Source organism: Macrobrachium rosenbergii, chromosome 46 (assembly GCF_040412425.1).
Source record: "Macrobrachium rosenbergii isolate ZJJX-2024 chromosome 46, ASM4041242v1, whole genome shotgun sequence".
Classification (NCBI taxonomy): Eukaryota; Metazoa; Arthropoda; class Malacostraca; order Decapoda; family Palaemonidae; genus Macrobrachium; species Macrobrachium rosenbergii.
In genome coordinates, this window is record NC_089786.1 from 22,872,874 (window position 1) to 22,895,780 (window position 22,907).

General features: G+C 34.9%; 1 protein-coding gene across 1 annotated transcript in view; it reads left to right on the forward strand.

Annotated features, from left to right (window-relative positions):
- The window catches only part of LOC136830399 (G-protein coupled receptor 54-like), a 43,751-nt gene that overhangs the window by 14,351 nt on the left and 6,493 nt on the right, over positions 1–22,907 (forward strand). The window contains exon 5 of the mRNA XM_067089935.1: positions 10,577–10,734. Coding sequence (XP_066946036.1) covers positions 10,577–10,734 — 158 coding nt within the window. The remainder of the gene's footprint in view (positions 1–10,576; positions 10,735–22,907) is intronic.

Consider the following 22,907-nt stretch of genomic DNA (forward strand, 5'->3'; position numbering starts at 1 on the left):
TATATATATATATATATATATATATATATATATATATATATATATATACATATATATATATATATATATATATATATATATATATATATATATATATATATATATATATGATGAAGCAGATTAAGGGCAGGAATACGATGAGATTCACATTCTGTTTTATTCCTATGCTTCGTGACAAATCGCCACGTCTTCAGGGATTTTCTACAAAATAAAATATAATATTCTAATTTAAAATAAGAGCAGAGTATGAGATCCAATAGTTGAAAAAGCCAAAACAATTTAAAGGTAAAATTCCAACTCACAGACTTAAATTGTACGTACGGTAATATTGGACAAAAAAGACCACATTAACAAAGTGACTTCTATTTTAAGTGATCTTCCATGGTTCCAAAGAGTAAGTGTACCAAATTATCAAAGCATGTTCGAAGTGGAGGATAAAATCAATAGATTTCTCAGAGCCTTGAAACATTACATCATCACTGATGAAAAAGTGTTCCAGGAATTATTCTCCACCGGTTCATCTTACGGACTCGTGTATGGTCTACCGAAGATACATGAAGATAATGTTCCTGTCCGCACTATTTTGGCCTCTTACAACACACCTAATTACAAACTGGCAAAATTTCTCGTCCTTTTATTGGAACTGCTGACTACAATTCAGTATTCCCTTAAAAATTCAAAACAAATTAAAGAACGTATTTGATCCCAGGATTCTGACCTTTTCATGACTAGTTTTGATGTCGAGTCACTATTTCCCAAGGTACCTGGCATAGAGACCATAAACATTATTCTAGATAAGCTATTCCCCGAACCTGAGTCTGTTTTATTTTAATTTAAGTTATTCGAATTTTAAAGCTCTTTTAGAACTGACCGTGCTAGACACGGAATTTGTTTCCAATGGACAAATTTTAAAATAAATTGAGGGCATGGCCATGGGATCTCCGCTTGGTCCTACAGCTGCGAACATCTTCATGTGTTCCTGGAGGAGCACATTTTGGACGAGTGTCCCCTGGCCTTCCGGCCTCTGTTTTACTCACGCTATGTGGACGGCATTTTCATCTTGTTTAGACATGAGTTCGATGCAGACCGGTTCCTGGATTTTGCTATAATAACCATAAAAATATTAATTTTACAATGGAAAAAGAAAACAACTAAAAATTAGCCTTCTGAGATATTCTGGACTTAAAGAAAAATGTCTGTTTTAATACTTCAATTTTTTTTAAAGAGAGCATTCACTGGTCTTGGTGCCAACTTCCATAATTTCAAACCCAACTGTATATATACCCTGCTCTATCGTGATTTGTCTTTTACCCCTAGCTGGACTCTCTTCCACAATGAAATTTCTTTTCTCCTCCAGTACTTCTCTATTAACTGTTTTCCTTCTAAGATTTTCTATAAAATTTTAAATAAACTACTCAATAGTCTTCTGAAAAACCTATGTGCTTTAAGGTCCCCAAACTCCCTTTTTATGACAGTTTCCCGTATCTATTGCATGATAATTTTCGTAGGGACTTTACTAAGATCGTAAACAAACATTATGAGCCACAAATTTAAAGCATATGCCTAAGAATCCTGAGACTATTGGCTTGCTCCTCAAGTTTAAAGATCGGCTCTGCCCTTTGATGACGTCGGGCGTCATTTATGAATGCACTTGTCCCAAATGTAATCTGGGAAAATATATAGGATCTACCCGGCGTCTTCTCAGGGTCAGGGCCGACTCTCATCGGGGCGTTATATAGATCTGGCCGTTGGCTGTCTAACCCAGAAACTTCTTATATAAGGAATCACATTATTAAATGTAAAACTATCATTAAATATTTGGCTAAACAAAGGAACTCAACGAACTATTGATCTTGGAACATTAAACATCAAATTACGAGTTCCGACTCTAAACAAACATTCTTCTGCTGTCCCGTTGTTTTTACCATAAATTTTTGTTAATCTTTGCGCCTCTTGGCGATGTTTACTCTTAGTGTGTTTTTATCTTTAATGCTGCAAGGTTGGTTGCGTGGAGACGTTTTCAGCTGTAGTTTTGTGAATATATAAATTTTACTTTTGACCCTATGTGTGTTGGCTTTTTTTATAATCTTGCCGAGATATTTTAAATTTTCTTTTATAATTTATCATTTTTTAGTACTTTTAGTCTGTTTAAGTCTGTGAGTTGTAATTTTACTATTAAATTGGTGTAGCGTTTTCGACTATTGGATCTCATAATCAGCTCTTATTTTATATTAAAATATTGTATTTCATTTTGTAGAAAATCCCTGAAGATGTGGCGATATGTCACGAAACGTAGGAATAAAACAAAATGTGAATCTCATCGTATCCCTGCCCCTAGTCTGCTTCATCGTGTGAATAAACGCCTTGCACATCTGGTTTGTGTTGTGTGTATGTACGTATGTATATATATATATATATATATATATATATATATATATATATATATATATATATATATATATATATATATATATATATATATATATATATATATATATATATGATATTTATCACATCACCGTGATTCATATACAATCAGAAAGCTACAAACGTCCTTCAATATCAATTCACTCTAAGAAGTAATATATTTTCATATATGTTACGAAGGGAATTTTTAATTGATAATAAGTCCACCGTCCCGTGGGGTCAAACCAGCGACGGACGAGGAATCATTTGATGACACACTAACCAGTCGGCCACAAGAGAGGGTATAAGTGAATACCATCTCCCATCAACCAACCCGTCGAACTCAGGTGTTTGCGTTTGGAGACGATATCCACTCTGCCATGTTGACCGTGTAGTGCGTTTGTCAACGTAGCCATATTTGACTATTTATCACATCACCGTGATTCATATACAATCAGAAAGCTACAAACGTCCTTTAATATCCAATTCACTCTACCTCAGGTAATATATTTTTCATATATATGTTACCAAAGAATTTTTTTAATTGATAATAAGTCCACCATCCCGTGGGGTCAGACCAGCGACGGACGAGGAATCAGGACTACAGTAACACACTAACCAGTCGGCCACAAGAGGGTATAAAGTGAATACCATCTCCCATCAACCCACCCGTCGAACTCAGGTGTTTTTGCGTTTGGAGACGATATCCACCCACCTCTGCCATGTTGACCGTTATTGATGCGTTCACATTACGTAGCCATATTATGACTATTTATCCACATCACCGCTGATTCATATACAAAAGAAAGCTACAAACGTCCTTTAATATCAATTCACTCTACCTGAGTAATATATTTTCATATAAGTTACCGAAGGAATTTTTAATTGATAATAAGTCCACCGTCCCGTGGTCGAACCAGCGACGGACGAGGAATCAGGACTACAGTGACACACTAACCAGTCGGCCACAAGAGAGGGTATAAGTGAATACCATCTCCCATCAACCCACCCGTCGAACTCAGGTGTTTTGCGTTTGGAGAGGCGATATCCACCCACCTCTGCCATGTTACCCGTGTAGTCTGTTTTTTATACCCTCTCTTGTGGCTGACTGGTTAGTGTGTCTTGTAGTCTGATTCCTCGTCCGTCGCTGGTTTGGACTATTTGAATATCAATTAAAAATATTGCCCTTCGGTAACATGTTATGGAAAAGAATTAACAACTCAATTGGATATTCGTTTCTGTAGCTATTCTGATTGTATCTCAATCACGGTGATGTGATAAATGTTTAATTCTTGGTTTTTTTAAAGAACATTCAACATGGTCTTGGTGCCATATCTTCCAAATTTCAAAACACCTGAGTTCGACCTTGGTTGATCGATGGATTTATACCTTCTTGTGGCCGACTGGTTTAGTGTGTGTCACTTTCCTTTTTCGTCCTGGCTGGTACGACTCCATCAACGGTGGACTTATTTCAATTAAAATTCCCCTATAAAATGGTATACTTTCAATAGTTTGGATATTAAAGGACATTTGTAGCTTTTGATTGTATGAAGTGTTTTTAAACAGTTTCCAATGGAGCTATTTGCGACAAACGTAATACGGTCAACATGGCAGACTTGGTCTCCCTAAGATCGTAAAGCATAAAACACCTTCATGTTCGCTTGGTTGACAAGATTTAAAAGCTTATACCCTCAAGAAACTAAGACTGTTTAGTGTCCTTAGTCCTGTTTTCATCTTGTTCGTGGTTGACCAGACGGTTCCTGGATTTCTTAAAATACACTTGTAAAATAAATATTAATCTGGGAAAAAATGATAGAGACCTTCTATTTCTGGCGTCTGAATCAGGGTCATGTGATAAATAGTCATCGTATCGTTTTCGATCTGACATTGGCTGTCAACCCAGAATCTTGTTATCGTCTCCAAACGCAAAACACCAAGTTTAAATGTTGAAGATACCATTAAATATTTGATCTTTACAATGTCACTCAGTCCTGAAATACTGATCTTGGAAATTTAAGATTTATTAAATTACGAAATTCCGACTCAATAAACAAAAATACCTGCTTCCCGTTGTTTTTATAAAGGACGTTTGTAGCTTTCTGATTGTATATGAATCACGGTGATGACTTTATAAATAGTCATGTTTTTACAAATTTAAAACTCACGGTCAACATGGCAGGGTGTGTGGATGTAAAACACCTGAGTTTTGGGTTGATGGGAGATGGTATTCACTTTTACCCTTTGTGGCCGACTGGTTATGTGTCACTGTAGTCCTGATTCCTTATCGCTTTTGCAGGGAGATGGACTTATTATCAATTAAAAATTCCCTTTCATATTGAAAATATTTACTTGGTAAGTGAATTGGATATTAAATTGGTTTGTAGCATTTTTCTGATTATATATATATATAATATATATTATATATATATATATATAAATATTATATTTATATTTTGTATATATACCCTATATATTATATATATATATATATATACATAATAAAACAATTGTTACATACATACATATATATATATATCTGGTTCATTGTATATATATAATATATATGCATATATATATATATATATATATATATATATATATATATATATATATATATATATATATATATATATATATATATATATATATATATATATATATATATATTTGATTTGACACACACGTACAGTATATATATATATATATATATATATATATATATATATATATATATATATATATATATATATATATATATATATATATATCTATATATATATATATATATATATATATATATATATATATATCAGATACGCATATATATATATATATATATATATATATATTATATTTATATTTGACACACACACTTTTATATATATATATATATATATATATATATATATATATATTTATATATATATAATAAATATAATATTAATATAAATAAAATAAGAGCTGATTATGAGATCCAATAAGTCGAAAATGCTACAACATTTTAATTACGCTGAATAATTAATTTCATGTCTAAATACACCAAACCTTCGACCAACAGCAGCAATTACAAAATCTGATCGAAATATACAAACGGCGTCTTTCCGTTTTGAACTGAGCACACTGTATATTTTGGAATTCTTATCTCCCATTGTAATCAGAGCTTCGCAGACTGTACCACCCACCATGCAGCACTAGATATATAGTTAATTCTAACACTTTTGACTTTTTCTTGTGACATTCAGTATCAAATTGTTCTCTGGAAGTTTTATACCTGATGTGGGAAAATTGTGGAACGGTCTCCTTTGTCTTGTAGTAGAATCGAAATAGAATCGTTGGAACTTGCAGTACAGATTTAGTGTTAATGCTTTTTAGTCTCACTTCATAGTTTATTATCTGTCTTATTTATTTTACTTTGTTCTTTATGTTATTTGCTGATACCCGGGTTTTCTTTGTTATTCCTCTTTCAAAATTTATGTCAAACTTCTCAACCTCCTTTTTTGATACTACTGGTTTTCTTCACTAATAGAGCCCTTGGGCTGGTTACATTCTGCTTTTCCAACTGGGGTTGCAGCTTGGTTTTTATAATAATAATAATAATAATAATAATAATAATAATAATAATAATAATAATAATAATAATAATCGTTAAAAATATTCAGGTGTAAAGAAAAAACGCAAAATTATGCTTATCGATGAATTTTCCATAGTTGATAAGGAAGTACTAATTATAAAAACAGATCAAAGTTGGTGTCAGAAAAATCATTTTATGCATTAAGTTTCATCTATGAGTATTGATGTTGGAACTGAAACTCCGAGACCTTTTTGTATCGATTTTTTTATTTACTTATTCGTTATTTTCATTTTCTTTCTTACAATGTATTTGTATACAAGTCGTTGAACATTCTCAGTGATTGTCATTAGTTTACTTGATTCTTCTCTCGATTTCATTTCTTATATAAATACTATCATAACATAGTTATTTACTTTATTTTTGTAAATCCCATGGAATATGCATAAACAACATGATCCAACACCATTATTATCAGAGAATGAGAAAGTAATAAAACTACATTACACAGAACCTGACAGCAAATTTACAAGCAGCGGCAAAATTTAGTGATAAAACAATACATAAAATGACCTCATTGCATTTTCATAAGCAATTTAATTATCACTCGGTGAGATGCAGCAATCAAAACACATGTTACGCGACTTTATTACATTTTTTCAGAGCAATTCAAACGCTATTCACCGAGAATAACATTGTAGATACTACATTATTCAAAGGTGGAGAGAAACGTCTCCGAATTTCCTCCTAAAATGTATTCGGGTCTTTGAAGTGTTAACACCACTTTTTTTTTACGTAATGTGTTTCTCGCTAAGTTCCAGTTATGACCAGATATGAAATCATGGGGAGAATTTCTATTGACGATATATTCACAAGAAGATATGATACCCTATTTGCGTGAGTGTGATTTATACTATTTATTACAGTCATTTTCTGCAATCGCAAAGATACTAATGCACGAGTTGTTATTTGTTATTCTGTGAATAATTTCTTCTCTTTATTCGACTCTGTTATTTTATTCGATTAAGGCCTCTTATTTCATGCTTTTATTTAATTTGACTTCTGCGTCTGTCTGTCTGTCTGTCTGTCCTGAAATCTTGTAACTCAATTTTCGACCTGTTATCTTCGTCCGATGGATTTGAAATTTTGCATGTTTACTCAATCCTGGTGACAACACAATCCTACATGATCAGTAGGTCAACAGTGACCTCTAGTGACCCTACAGTGGCCTCTCCCAGTATCTCAGGATTTGTATGAAACTCTCGGATTTTTCACAACTTCTTTGACTCGGTAGTATCTATCTTCCCTCTTCCATCGCTCTCCCCTTCTCCCTCCCCAGCACACGATCAAGTGTTAATTTAGCTGTGTCCTCCACCTCCCCTTCCCTTCTCCTCCCCCTCCCTTCTCTCTTCCTCCCCTCTTCCCTCTTCCTCCCTTCCCCCCCTTCCCCCTCTTCCATCCCCTCCCCACCCATCCCCTCCCCTACCCCTTCAAAGCACACAATCAAGTGTTAATTTAACTGTGTCCTCCACTCCCCGTTCCTCTTCGTTCCTCTTCCATCCCCTTCCCCCTCCCCCTCCCCATTCCGTAACACACTCCCAAGTGTTAAATTAGCTGTCCTTCCCCTCCTTCCCCTCTTCCATCTCCGTTTCCCTCCCCTTCCCCCTTCAGTGCATACAATCATGTTAATTTAACTGTCCCCCTCCCCCTCTCATTCCCCCTTCCACCCCCTCCCTCCTCCTCCCCTACCCCTTCCAGAGCACACGACCAAGTGTTGATTTAGCTGTGTCCCCCCCCTCCCTTCCCTCTTCCATCCCCCCCTCCACTTCCCTTTCCCTCACTTTCCCCCTCCCTCCCCTTACCCCTCCCCTCCATCTCCCTCTCCCTTCTCCTCCCCTCCCCCTCCCCTTCCGGAACACGATCAAGTGTCAATTTAGCTATGTCCTCGCCTCCCCTTCCTTTTCCCTCCCTTTCCCCTTCCATCCTCCACTTCCTTCTTCACCTTCCCCCACCTATCCCTACCACCTCCCTTTTTCCCCTCCCCTCCACCCCTTCCTCCTCTTTTCCCTCCACCTCCTGCCATTTTCCTCCCCCTTCCCCTTCCCCCCTCTCCTTTTCTCCTCCCTCCCCTCCCCTCACCTTCCGCCTTCGCTCCTCTCCCCACTCCCTTCCCTTCCCTCCTCTTCCCTCTTCCATCTCCCTTCCCCTTCCCCCAATCCCATTTCCCCTTCCTCTCCCCTTCCAACTTCCCCCTCCCCCTTCCCTCCTTCCTCCTTCCCCTCCCTTCCCTCTTCCTTCCTTCCCCCTTACCAGTTCACTCACCCTCCTGTAAACGGATATAAGTTTCGTTAATTTCAATCATAAATCGATTACAATTTCTGTCAAAACTAAAAGCATGAAACCCCCCAAAAATATAAAAAAAAAAAAATCATAGACATGCTTTCATTAAAATGCATTAAAAAGTAAAAAAAAAAAATTTTTAAGACAACAGGATTTTGTCTACTGAAATAAAAGTGTGGGCCCCAAACATGGACAGAAATGCTACAAGAAAGAAAAATTCCTTTATTGTAGCATTTTCCTTCCGTGTTGGGGTCCACGCTTATATTTTGTGGACATGATTAGTTGTAAGAAAATCCTGGTATGTCTCAAAAAATAATTTTTACTTTTTAGTGCATTTAATAAAAAGGATGTCTATACAATTTTTTTATTTGTGGGACCTTCATAAGCAAATGTTAGAATATTTACCTTGATCCTTAATAGTGTATATGTTACTTCTAAAATAATAATAATAATAATAATAATAATAATAATAATAATAATAATGACCCCTTTGTTAATATGATACTAATAACACCTCTTTCTAAACAAAACATGGATACTGCCACCATGTTTACTCACCGCTATCTATGTAAGTAAACACCTCGGGATGTTGACATTACAACGAGACACAAAGGCATCGAAACGCAGGAGAAAAATCCATTGTCCTTTCGTCTCATCTTGAACAGACCACTTTTAAAATAAAACTCAATTCATATTCATGCATTTACGTAACAAGAAATGTACTTGGTACGCTAGTGTATGTAGAAATGCATTTAATTTGCAAAATATATGAAAACAAGTTAACAGAAAACATGTCAGACCAAAGCATCTGCGGTGGCCATGATTTGGAGAAAATCGAGGACTGTAAATACAGGATTTTTTAGACTCCAAAAGACCAAAAACAAAGACATATTCCTCTTGAACTTTAAATAAGGAATTATGACGAACGACAGATCAAAAGACTGAAAACTTTGCGATAATAACGAAGAAATGAAGGACGATACGATGACCTTTGACTTTAAATTGGATATTTAAATGATGCTTTAAAAGACCAAGGTCTATCACTATACAGAAGACATATCTCCTTTGACTACAAACTGACCAGAAAAATTTAAATCTCATCACAAAAAATGTTATATTAAACGATCCTCTAAAACTTAAAATACATGATTTTACAACTCCAGCCGAAAGCCTGAAAATACCAAAATATAAGAACTTTATACCAGAAATAAATAGCACAGTATCCCCTGCAGCAGTAAATTGCAGAAACTGTAAAGATCAAAATATGCAAAATAAACAATCTTTCCATCTAAACGTTATTAAGCCAGATACGTTGGAACTTCAAAAAAAAAAAAAATTATCGCTACAGTACAGGTATATACAATGGCATTATATACTCTACGTTTAAAAAAGAAAAACAAAAGACCTGAAACCCACGTGAAGAGGAAGGCTTATCATTTTAAGAACCGAAAAATGAAAAATAAGAAAAATTACTCATATATGACCGAAAAGTACAAAATGACATAAAAAACCAACCAAATAGCAAGAAATACCCATATTTTGTTTACATGAAATAGTTGCAAATACAATGTTCTCAGGGACACTTTTAATCGCAAAATAAAAAAGATCAGTATCACAAACGAAATAGTCAACGTCAACAAAATTTTCTATAAAATTCTCAGTAGATGGAGACAAAGATTCTGCAGACCAGAAAATAAAAAAAAAAAAAAAAAAATTTCATAATCATGATGTAAAACATGATGTAGACCATGAAGATCAATTTAATAAAAAAAAAGACCACATACGTAAAAACTTAGTAATGAATTTGGAAAAGGAATTTTATCACAATGATTATTTAGGCTGAGAATGTATGAGACTTTAAATATCATGGAAACCAAGTTTTAGACGTCAAAAATCAAGAAAAACTAAATTTCTACAATCATAATCAAGAAGTATGACAAGAATTTGAAAGAATTTAAATAGCACTCCCATTTAATTAAAACTAGATAGAAACCAGAAGACACCCAAACCTAAACACTTTGAAGATAGAAAAACTAGGTACCACAGGAATCATAGAATAGACAAGAATTACGAAAATTTTAAACAATTTGGGCCATAGAAACCAAGGTTTTGTATAATCATAATCATGAAGGAAATCAGAAAACGAAAACTTTTAAAAACTAAAATGCCACAAAACACTTGACTCAGCAAAACGAAATTTATTTCAAAAACAAAAAACCAGAAAGAAGGGCAACTTTGATCCCGTTTTCCTTCTCTTTCCAGGTGGTCCCGATGCTGATTGTGGTGGTAGTGCTGTTCCTGATCTGCTGGGGACCCATACTGGTGCTGAATATACTGCAGGCTTTCGACGTGGTGCCACTCTACGACGTGTGGGCCATGCACGCCAAAACGGCGCTGGACTTACTCTCGTATGTCAACAGGTCAATGCAGTCATTCTCATTATTATTGTTATCGTTGTTGTTGTTGCACATGCTGAAGGAGTAAGTCGTGACGTGGTTTTTCTTATTATAATTTCTGTTTTGCTTTTTGATGCTGCTCCAGCGTTAGATGTCCTTTTATCTCTCCCATGGGTTGGTCTGTTTCCTTAATTCTTTTTCATTTTTGCCAATAAACGGCAATGTCCTATCAATCAGGCAAAAGGCGTTAAGGCAATTCGATCTGAGAGAGAGAGAGAGAGAGAGAGAGAGAGAGAGAGAGAGAGAGAGGAGAGAGAATCATCAATACTGACTGGCGTGACTTTTGAAGAAAAAGAGCCGGAAGGTGAGAGTTTTTACGGGACGAGCGTTGCGTTGAACAACTGGTTGTTTGTCCAGTATAATCGCACAGGCCTTTAACTTTCTTAAGCAAATATCCAAAAAGTCATAAAGAGTACAGAAAATAACATTTGCCGCGCAGTGAAGCCGAAGAGGTGAAGGATGAGAGGGGATGAAAACGGGAAAAAGGTTGAAGACTGATAAAAGTGATGTCTCAAGGTAAAGGCCAGACGGTAGGAGGGGGTAATCCACCTGCATATCAGCTCTTGATCCCGGATCTAGTGTAAGCTCATTTAGCAGAGGAAATAAGAACAAAAACTGTTCACAGATATATATAGCAGGTGGGTCCGTTCATCTTTTAATCCAGTAAGGTGTTTCTTTCCCAAAGTTTCCTCATGATATTGGATCCTTACGTCACCAACCCAAGAGGCCAACTCTATGGTATTTCATCTAACTGACGTTAATCTTCTGTGGTATATGTTATTAAGTGCTCTAAATAAACAATAATCCACGGCCATGACCAAGCATGTCCAGCGGCCGCAAGCGAAAAATCCGTCCTTGGGGAGAATTACGAGCTAACCAGCCAAGTGGCAGTTGAGCAAAATAATCGAGCGCAGTGTTCGCTGTTTCAAAGTCGAATATGAAGCAACGATTCTACCACAGGATATACACATAAATGTATGTGTATACTTACATGTATGTACAAACATACTCACATATAAATAGAATCTACTGGTCACATTTTACCGCTTACGCATGAGGTGTACTAACCACAATGCCCTCTTAACTTTCGATTTCATCACACTTTTTGGATACGCTTGTCACTACAAAGCCTTCAGATCCAAATGAAGGAATAATAAAGAAATTCTGGTGTCACAGCAGCAGTCGAACCCGTTTTTTCAGTACATCTGGACGAGGTCGCGTTAACCCAGGTGGGCATTATTGAAAATGACATACTCATACATATCCATCAGCAAAAACATGTGTATGTGTGTGAAGACACAAAGACTAAGGTCTCTCCTTTGAGGAAAGATCAAACAAAAAAATTACAAATACAGAGTAAAGGTTATTTAAGAAAACAAATAAATACAAAAGTAAAAAAACATTCCCCAAAGTACAAGTAAACGACCAAACTTCATTAGGCCTCAGCTGTCACCATCACCCCAGTTTCTGTCACACCTGTAGCAACCTGGGCTAACTTTGCATTGCTAGTTCCGTAGATCCAGACTGGAACGGAAAGAATTTTAAAACTAGTATTCTCAATTGGTAACTACTTAACTCATACCAAGTGAATTTTACTTTGTTGTCTTACTGTGTCCCTGTCAAGAAAACAATACAGCAAGTCACATTAACAGTGGGCTTGTCTAATCAAGGGATGACTTCAGTACAATCAAGCTATTATTGCAATTAGTGTGATAAAATATAAAAAATTATCTCATATATATATATATATATATATATGACAATTTTTATCACACCATGATTTTATATACAATCATGAAGCTACAAGTGTCGCTTAATATCTGATCACGCTACCTCGAGAATATCCCGATGAAATTATCACCGAAGGTAATTTTAAGTGATAAATGGACGGGCACTGCGAGTCTCGATCCATGACACAGGACGCGCTATCCAGCAACTCAGTCGACGTTACCACTGAGCCATCAAGAGGTATAAATAAATGCCGAGTCTGGTGTACTTTATTTACCCGTCAAGAGCAGGAAATTGTACTTAACCGGCATTAACCCACCACGACCATGACATTTCTTTGGTACGTTTGGAACACGCAGCTCTTTTTATGACATTTTTATCACCGTGATTTATATACAATCATGAAGCTACAAATGTAAGCAATATCAAATCCCGCTACCTCGGAATATCCACGATGGGGAATCATCACGAGAGGGAATTTATAAGTGATAAATGGGTGGGCACTGCAGTCTCGATCCACGACACAGACGCACCATCCAGCAACTCCAGTCGGCGTTACCACTGAGCCATCCAAGAGAGGTATAAATTAATGCCGAGTCTGGTGTACTTTATTTACCCGTCGAGAGCGGAAATTGTGCTTAACCGGCATTAACCCACCTCGACCATGACAGTTCTTTGTGCGTTTGGAACGCAGCTCTTTTATGACATTTTTTTATCACACCGTGATTTATATACAATCACGAAGCTACAAATTAAGCTTAATATCAAATTCACGCTACCTCGGGAATATCCCGATGGGAATTATCACGAAGGGAATTTATAAGTGATAAATGGAAGCAAAAGTACAATTTCCCTGCTCTCGATGGGTAAATAAAAGTACACCAGACTCGGCATTAATTTATACCTCTCTTGATGGCTCGGTGGTAGCGTCAACTGGAGTTGCTGGGTGGGCGTCTGTAGTGGGATCGAGACTTCGGCGGTGCCGTCCATTTGTCCTTATAAATTCCCCGCCCGGTGATAATTCCCATCGTGGATATTCGAGTAGCGTGGATTTTGATATTGCGACATTTGTAGCTTCATGATTGTATATAAATCACGGTGTGATAAAAATGTCATAAAAAGAGCTGCGTGTTCCGACGTACCAAAGAAATGTCATGGTCGTGGTGGGTTAATGTCAGCTAAGTACAATTTCCTGCTTTTGACGGGTAAATAGTACACCAGACTCGGCATTAATTTATACCTCTCTGATGGCTCAGTGGCGTCGACTGAGTTGCTGATACGTTGTCTGTGTCATGGGATCGAGACTCGGCGGTGCCGTCCATTTATCACTTAAAAATTCCTTCGATGTTCCTTCGGTGATATTCCGAATGGCGTGGATTTGATATTGCGACATTAACAAATGGATTGTATATAAATCAGTGTGATAAAATGTCATAAAAGAGGCTGAGTGTTCCAAACGCCAGAACCAGGCACGTGCAGAGGGGGGTTACTAGGGTGCTCAGGCCCCTGCCTTTTCGCAAATGTATTGAAAAGTGCCCTTTTTTATTGTCAATAATAATTATAATAATAATAATCCCGGATCTGGACTGGAAATACCAGCCTATCAGAAAGGCTGTGTTGAGTAAAAAAAAAAAAAAAAAATAATAATAATAATAATAATAATAATAATAATAATAATAATAATAAAAAAACAAGAGCTTAAAGGGAGTCATAGACCATGAGAATGGCCAGTGTGGGCCAGTGGCTGAATTGCAATATTGCCAGCTCTCCAGGAGTCAAGTGGGTCCCTTACAAATGAGAGACATTAGAAAATTTCATTATTGAACAAATTTTTTCCTCTATATATATATATATATATATATATATATATTATAGTTTATAGATATATCACATAAATGTATTCTTGCGTAAGCTCAAACTAGGCCTACTTTGCAATGTCTTATGCATTCTGGCTAATGGCTATACTGCTAGGGAAGAGGGAAACAGTGTAACACTAACACATCACGGAGGCAAAACAACGCTCTTTAATCGGTATTCCTTGTTTATCATTTGTACATGGGCTATATTTTCTGCACTTACAACTAAAATCAATGTTTCATTCAACAAACATCTGTTATAACATTTATAATAAGAAAATGGCACAGTGTGTTAAAGAAACAAACATATCCTCATAATTAATTTTTTTGTGAAATGTAGCTAGGCTAAGGATGGTGTGGTGTGCTTGGTGAATTTAAATTTCATTTCAAAGGATTGACGATTATTATAGTGATTTCAGAAACCCAAAGTGACGTGTATAAAGTGTTTGTGCTGAAATGAAGTGGTGTCGTTATTTTTATAAAAAAAAAAAAAAAACCAAAGACTTTACATATTTCAACATTTCAGGACAACACTTTACTACACACAGACCTAGGCCTACAGGCTACAGACGTACTATTGGGGTGTTGGTAATTATAATTTTCAGTTGATGAGGGGGTATTTATAAGGGTGAAGACAGGGAGTTTATGGGTTGAACACTATCATTTTTGTCACGATTTTGCATATATCAAATTACATACACACACAAATATATATATATATATATATATATATATATATATATATATATATATATATATATATATATATATATATATATTCTTTCTTTCTTCTTTTATCTTTGAATTTAAGGACTAGCTTTGGCCAAGGTAATGGTTTTGGCTTCTAGACTCATTTATAAACATATTCAAAGTATTTAAAATAACCTTTAATGAGGCTATATATATATATATATATATATATATATATATATATATATATATATATATATATATATATATATATATATATATATATAATATAATTTTTTCAACATCCAGCATCATGAGGCCGAATTTCCGTCTTCCTTGGCTTTTTGTGTCATCTTTAATCATTTTATGTTATTATGTTATAATACCCATAGATATCTTGGAATATTGAATACTGTAACATTTGTCTTTCCATTCAGATTTTATTATATTAATCATCTTGAGTATGCCACGGAAGGAGAGAAGAAAAAAGGAACAGGAACAGTGCAGACAAGATGCCAAAGGTAGCAGAACTCTTTATGATTGGATGAAGCCTAGAGTGGCAGCTTCAATATCTGAGCAAGTGGAGGAGGATTCAGAGGACCGGGAGGAGACTCAGGAGAGCGAAGAATCAGAAACTGAAGATATGGAAGCCGACGATGAGCCAAATGAAAGAAGACAGTGTAGATGACCTAGATGAGCAAGTTGCTCACAGGAGCCCCAGATTGAAGCAAGAGCCAAAGTGACTGATGTTGAAGAGCCATTTTCCATGCTACCTGAATTACAATATCCAAATGATCCTGCACATGTTGTTACTTATAAGATACGTATTAGTGAATCTTTATCAAACTCTGCAATAATTATGGTCCTTGTCAACCTGTAATTTCATATCCCAAGAATTTAGAAGGACGCTCGTTTCAGAAGAAATGGTATGAAAAGAACTCTTGGTTAGAATATTCACCTCAGAAAGATGTCATGTTCTGCTTCAGCTGTCGTCTGTTTTGACTGAGGAAATGTACAGTGGCCAGTAGCTTGAAATCAGAGGGCATAAGCCGTTGGAGGACAGCTTTAGAGAAAATAAAGAGCATGCTGGTTCAGAATCTCACACATGATTGGTATGGTTCGATGGAAAGGATTCCAGAGCCAAGCATTAGATATTGCATTAGAAACAGCAAATAGAGAAGTACAAGCTGCTAGAGACAAAGAGAAGCAGAGAAACCGAGGAAATTTTAGACAGGTTGATCTCCATCACACTATACTTGGCAAGACAAGGTTTGCCATTTAGGGGCGACGGAGAAATCTCTACCAGTGAAAATCGAGAAATTTTCTTGAACTTGTAGAAATGTTTAGCAAGTATGACAGCGTTGTTCAATTGCACCTTGATGTAATTAAAGAAAAACAAGATATACTGAAAAGACCCCAAGTGTCACTACTTTCAAACAGGACTCAGAATGACCTGATCAAGGCTTTGGCCATTTCAGTTAGAAGAGTGATAGAAGAAATTCACCAGAGCAAGGTCTTCTCCATCCTCATGGATGAAACAACAGATGTTTCACATACAGAACAGGTCTCTTTTGTTGTAGAGGTATGTTCATGACTTCAAAATAAAAAGAACGTTTCATACAGGTATTCAATGTTCAATCAACAACTGGTGAGGCACTGGAGAAAGAAGTGATCTCTATGCTTAATGCAAATAACCTAAACATAGATGATATGCGAGGGCAAGGATATGATGGGGCAGCAAATATGAGTGGAATATACAACGGATTGCAGTCCAGACTCCAGAGACAGAAGGCAAAGGCACTCTGTACATTGTCATGCACATTGCCTAAATCTAGTCTTAGTTGAAAGTGCCAAATCAAGTATTCAGTTTATAACTTTTTCAGCTTGGTGGAGAAATTGTATGCTTTTGTTGCTAACTCTTCAAACGGCATGCTGCATTCATGGAGATCCAAAAGCAATGTATCAGAAGATCGCCCATGAACTTCAGAAGCTATCAGACACAAGATGGGCTTGCAGAGAATCAGCTCTTAGAACTATGAAGAAGGTCATCCCAGCTCTGAAGCAGTTTCTAGAAGAGATAGTGCAAAGGATCCTCCTGACACGTCAGCAGGGGAGGCCTCAATATTGCTGAAAAGTATTAACTTTGAATTTCTTGTTTGTCTTGAGATTGCTACCCCAGTTTTTCAAGAAACTGCCTATGCATCTAATGCACTACAACTGAAAGACCTTGATTTAGCTGCTTCCTATAGAATTGTGGATGGAGTGCTACAAAGCTTGAGAGAGTTAAGAAATGATGAGAAGTTTCAAGAGATTTTTACAAAAGTCAAAGACAGAGCTGAATCTATGGCCATCAACTCCCTCTGTGATTCCTGGACAAGGCAGAAGAAGGAAAATGCCTGAAAGATACAAGTATAGTGCTACATCTGCTACTACTGAGGACCAGCAATATCAGACCTTGGATGATTACTACCGCGTGAGAGTATTTTATGTGTTTTTAGATAAAATATCTCAAGAGCTACAAAAGAAGATTTAAAGATGGAGACAACACAACAAGGGGGTATCTTAAAGGCTTTCCATTACATGACAGTCCAAGATAACTTGAAAGAACCTGTGAATGAAGAAGCATTCAAGTCATTACAAAAATTATGTCAGTTTTATGAGCTAGAAGAAGTAGACAAGTTACAGTTGGAATTGAAGATTTTTTATTCCCTCATTTCCTTGCCATCCACAGAACACTGCAGCTTCAATGCTCAACCTGATGAAGGTAAACAATACTCAGAAATATTTCCACTTATGCTTGAACTTTTAACAATTTATGCCACTCTGCCTGTCACAACTGCAACAGTGGAAAGGACCTTCTCCAAACTCAAGCTTGTGAAGACTAAGCTGCGTAGCCAGTGCAGTGAGTGGAGAGGCTATCTGATCTTTTGTTGCTAGCAATTGAAAAGGATATCAAAATCAACAACAGTAGAGTTATCAACATATTCAAAGAAATGGCACACAGGAGGTTCTCTTATAAATATAAAATGATAAGTCTGGTTAGCAACCTACTGTATTAATCATACTGATTGATCATTTTCTTTTGTTATTTATTTGTAAAATAATATATAATTTTTCTTTAAATATATTCCCAAGCTCTATTGCTGCAGGTAGTCAGTGCGGTATATTGCATGTTCATCTAAGGCATTAGCCTACTTGTACCTATGATAATCAGTCATGTTTATTGTTTTCTTGAATTATTAATACCTAGTTTAAATAAAGTTGAGAGAATATTGAGAAGTTGTATGTATATTTTGCCTCATTCATTATTATATTTTGCCCCTTTTTTTTCCCTTGAGCACCTGCTGCAAAGTTCTCTGCGTCCCTGCAAAGAACTGTCATGGTCGAGATGGGTTAATGCCAAAGCTAGTACAATTTCCCTGCTCTCGACTTGGGTAAACAAAGTACACTAGACTCGGCAATAATTTATACCTGTCTTGATGGCTCAGTGGTAACGTCGACTGGAGTTGCTGGATGGCGCGTCTGTGTCGTGGGATCGAGACTTGGCAGTGCCCGTCCATTTATCACTTATAAATTCTCCTTCGGTGATAATTCCCCATCGGGGGATATTCCCGAGGTAGCGTGGATTTGATATCAAGCAACATTTGTAGCTTCATGATTATATATATATATATATATATATATATATATATATATATATATATATATATATATATATATATATATATCACACATTACCACAGGTGAAAAATATATACTCACTTTTATTTAAAATTACATAGAAAAGATGGATAGTCTTTTGAGTGATAATAGGATATATAAAAGAATTAAATAAGAACCCGTTAGACAATGTGAATAGTAGTTTCAATATCAAAGTTAAAAACCTGTTAAAAGGTAAAGAAAAGCCTTATAAAGAAGTTGTGCGTGACCTCTCCATCGCTACCGTATATGTATGGTGCAATAAAAACCGAGAAAACAAACATTTTTCTGCCATTCTAATTATTAGCTCAGTTGATTCCGCATCTTACAATCTAGCGAAGTACCTAGTGGATATCCTCAACCCATTGGTAGGTACTATCTCAAATGCCAATATTAAGAATAATGTGGGCCTGATAAATAAACTAAACAGTGTACAGATTAATAGTCAATCCAGGCTTGTGAGAGTTTTGATGTCGTATCACTATTCACAAAGGTGCCAATTGATGATCTGATGGAGTTTTGTCGGAATTATTAGAGAACACACAGCTGGATATCCCATTTTCTAAAAGCATTTAATTGAACTGATTAAATTTTTTGTGAAAGAAAGTAAATTTGAATTTAATGGTAAATTTTACTCACAAAATTTTGGTATGGCATTGGGAAACCCTCTATCCCCAGTGATAAGTAACTTATATATGGAATTTTTTGAAAAGAAGATATTAAACAATATAATTCCACGCAGGTATTTTGACGACATCATCTGTGTATGGCCAGGGAACGAAGATGTAAATAACTGTTTGCCATCAATTAAATTCACTCTGGAAATGGAAAATGATGGGTGCTTACCCTTTTTGGATGTCCTCATACGAAGAAATAGTAATGGGTTTAAATATAGCGTGTATAGAAAACCTACTAATATTTCTTCCTATGTGCATTTCTATTCCGGACAAAGCAATAAGGTTAAGAAATCAGTGTTTTCATCTATGTTTCTAAGAGCATTACGTGTATGTAGCCATGAATATATTGATAAGGAAATAGATAAGATTAAGGATACAGGCAAGAAATTTAAATATCCTGACAGTGTATTAAACAATGCATTAGAAGCGGCAAAATAGACTATGCATCAAAACCAAAAAGAACCTTACAAGACAAAAAATTTGCTTGTACTGCCGTATAATAATAATATGAAAGATATCCCCTGTGTTAGTGAGAATAATCATGCTATCAAATGGGAAGGAGCAAAAAGGATTGTATATTCTACTAACGCACTGGAAAGGAATATCATTGAATCCAGCTTTATAAAAAGGAGTTACAGCCATAATATGAATATCAGTCAAGGGATGTATAAACTTGATCCTTTAATATCAAAAGAAATTTGTAAATTATTTAAATTTCAAGGTAGGCAGTAGAGATGTATGGAAATAAGATTATCATATTTGTAAACACAGTACGGGGGCAGCAGTGATAATGAGTTTTCCAACCCTGCCTCCCTGACTCCTGTCAGGTGTGGATCTGATGTCGCCTATGGTCGGTATGTTTATCAGTATTGTCCCCTGAGAGTATATTGTGATTTTTAGCCAAATGGGTTTTGAAGGCCACTCCTACCTTGACACCCGCCGGTGGGTGGATCTGAAGTCTCAGACAGTTGTGTATGTTCGTCAGTACTGTTCCTGTAGTGTATATATTTGTGACTTCCAATACTGTGTATCAGCCCTTCGTCAATGGCTTTTGGAAATAAAGTCAAAACTGGTCAGGACCTACACAGTCTCTTATTTTTTATCTGTGTAATGTGTGATAAATGAATCACGTACAAAAGTGATTATATTTATATATATATATATATATATATATATATATATATATATATATATATATATACAGTATATATATATATATATATATAATATATATATATATATATATATATATATATATATATATATATATATATATATATATATATATATATATATATATATATATATATATATATATATAACTACCTTCTGACTGGTATTACACACACACACACACCATACTAAGTTAAAGCAGACTAACATATGGCACCATGATGGACTCTATAATTGACGAGTAGATCTACCTAATTATAATAGTGTTTACTGTATACTCTCGGATAAAACTTTATAGCTAATTACAGGATGTTTATATCTTTTCTTTTGCATAATTGTTTTACCAGTTTTCTTAACAACAAAACGCTGATGTTCCACCCAAATATGGCTAATTCGAACAAAATGTGAAATAAATGATTCTGAGGAAACTAACATTTTCAAAACTGAAATCCTTACCTTTATCAAACAAGCCTCAATCTTAACATCCAAAAATGAAGCCTTTTGATTTGAATAATTATTCCATTGCGTACTTTATATATATATATATATATATATATATATATATATATATATATATATATATATATATATATATATATATATATATATATATATATATATATATATATGTGAGTATATAAATCTTATATATATATATATATATATATATATATATATATATATATAATATATATTTATATATATATAATATATATATATATATATAAATCATCATAGGCTGAAAAAATCACAAGGATTAGAATCAAAAAATTAAATCCTTACCTTTATCAAACAAGCCTAAATCTTAACATCCAAAAATGAAGCCTTTTGATTTGAATAGTTATTCCATTGAAGTTTATATAATACATACTAAAAGGGTGAGATATATATATATAAAAATTAAAATACAAATATAAAAATATGAAAATAAAATAATAGTGAAAATATATGTATATATATCATATATAATATATATATGACCTACATTAGTACAGGTGAAAATTACAGAAGCGGGTTGTAGGTCCTGACCGAGTTTTTTGTTTATTTCCAATCTTTTTGAATAGTCAGCGACTTGAAGTGTAGAAGTCACAGTCTATTTACACAAGAACAGTATGACGAACATACACAACCGTTAGAGGATGGTCATATAAACTCAGGCCGGTGTCGAGAAAGGAGTGGTTTTAAAACCTATTTCTAAAAAAATAAAAGACTCTCTGTGGGACATTGCTGATAAACAGACCATACGGGAACTCAGATCCACGTATCTGACAGGACCATGGAACAAGTGAACAAGTAAACTACCCAGGAATTAAGGTCCACAGGCAGAGTAATCCTATTTCTCAACATCTCTCTTATTGTAAAGGATTAAACAAAACAAATTTTCAGGAAATATTAAAGGAAACAACGTTTATATTTCCTTGACTGATATTCATAGTATGAGTTGTAACTTTCTTTTATAAAGCAATTTAATGTTCCTTTCCATCTTTATTAGAATATACAACTTTGCCGCCCTTAGTTGACAAAATTTTCTCATTTAACAATTTTATACCACCATTCCCTTGTAAATATCACAATTTCTTAGTTGAGTTTTTTTCCAGTGCTTTCCAGGAGGAAATATAAAAGTTGATCACAAGATTTAACGGAATTTTATAACAAACTTTAGTATTGTCTGGGAGTTTAATGATAAGTACATTTTTCATTGTTGTATTGTTCTTAAATGCGACATTAACACAAAAAATTTTAAGAAGATGAGGGATATCTTTCATATTATTATTATAGGGCAAACAATTCAAATACTTTTGTGTTGTAAAGTTCTTTCTGGTTTTGAACATAGTCTTTTTTGCGCTTCAAATGCACTGTTTAATACACTATCAATATATTTCAATTTTTTGCCTGCATTCCTAATCTTATCTATTTCATCATCAATATATTCAGGGCTACATACCCGTAATGCTCTTAAAAACATAGATGAAAACACTGACTTTTTTAACCTTATTGCTTTGTCCAGAATAGAAATGCACATAGGAAGAAATATTGCTGGGTTTTCTATACACACTATATTTAAACCCACTACTATTTCTTCTATGAGGACATCCATAAAAACGGTAAGCACCCATCATTTTCCATTTCCATCGTGAATTTAATTGATGGTACTAATTGATTTAACTTGGCAAAAAAGTTTTACATCTTGGTTCACTGGCCATACACAAATTATGTCGTCAACATACCTAAACCATGTTACATTAACGTGGGATTATGTTGTTTAATATCTTCTTTTAAAAAATTCCATGATAAGTTACTTAACACTGGGGAT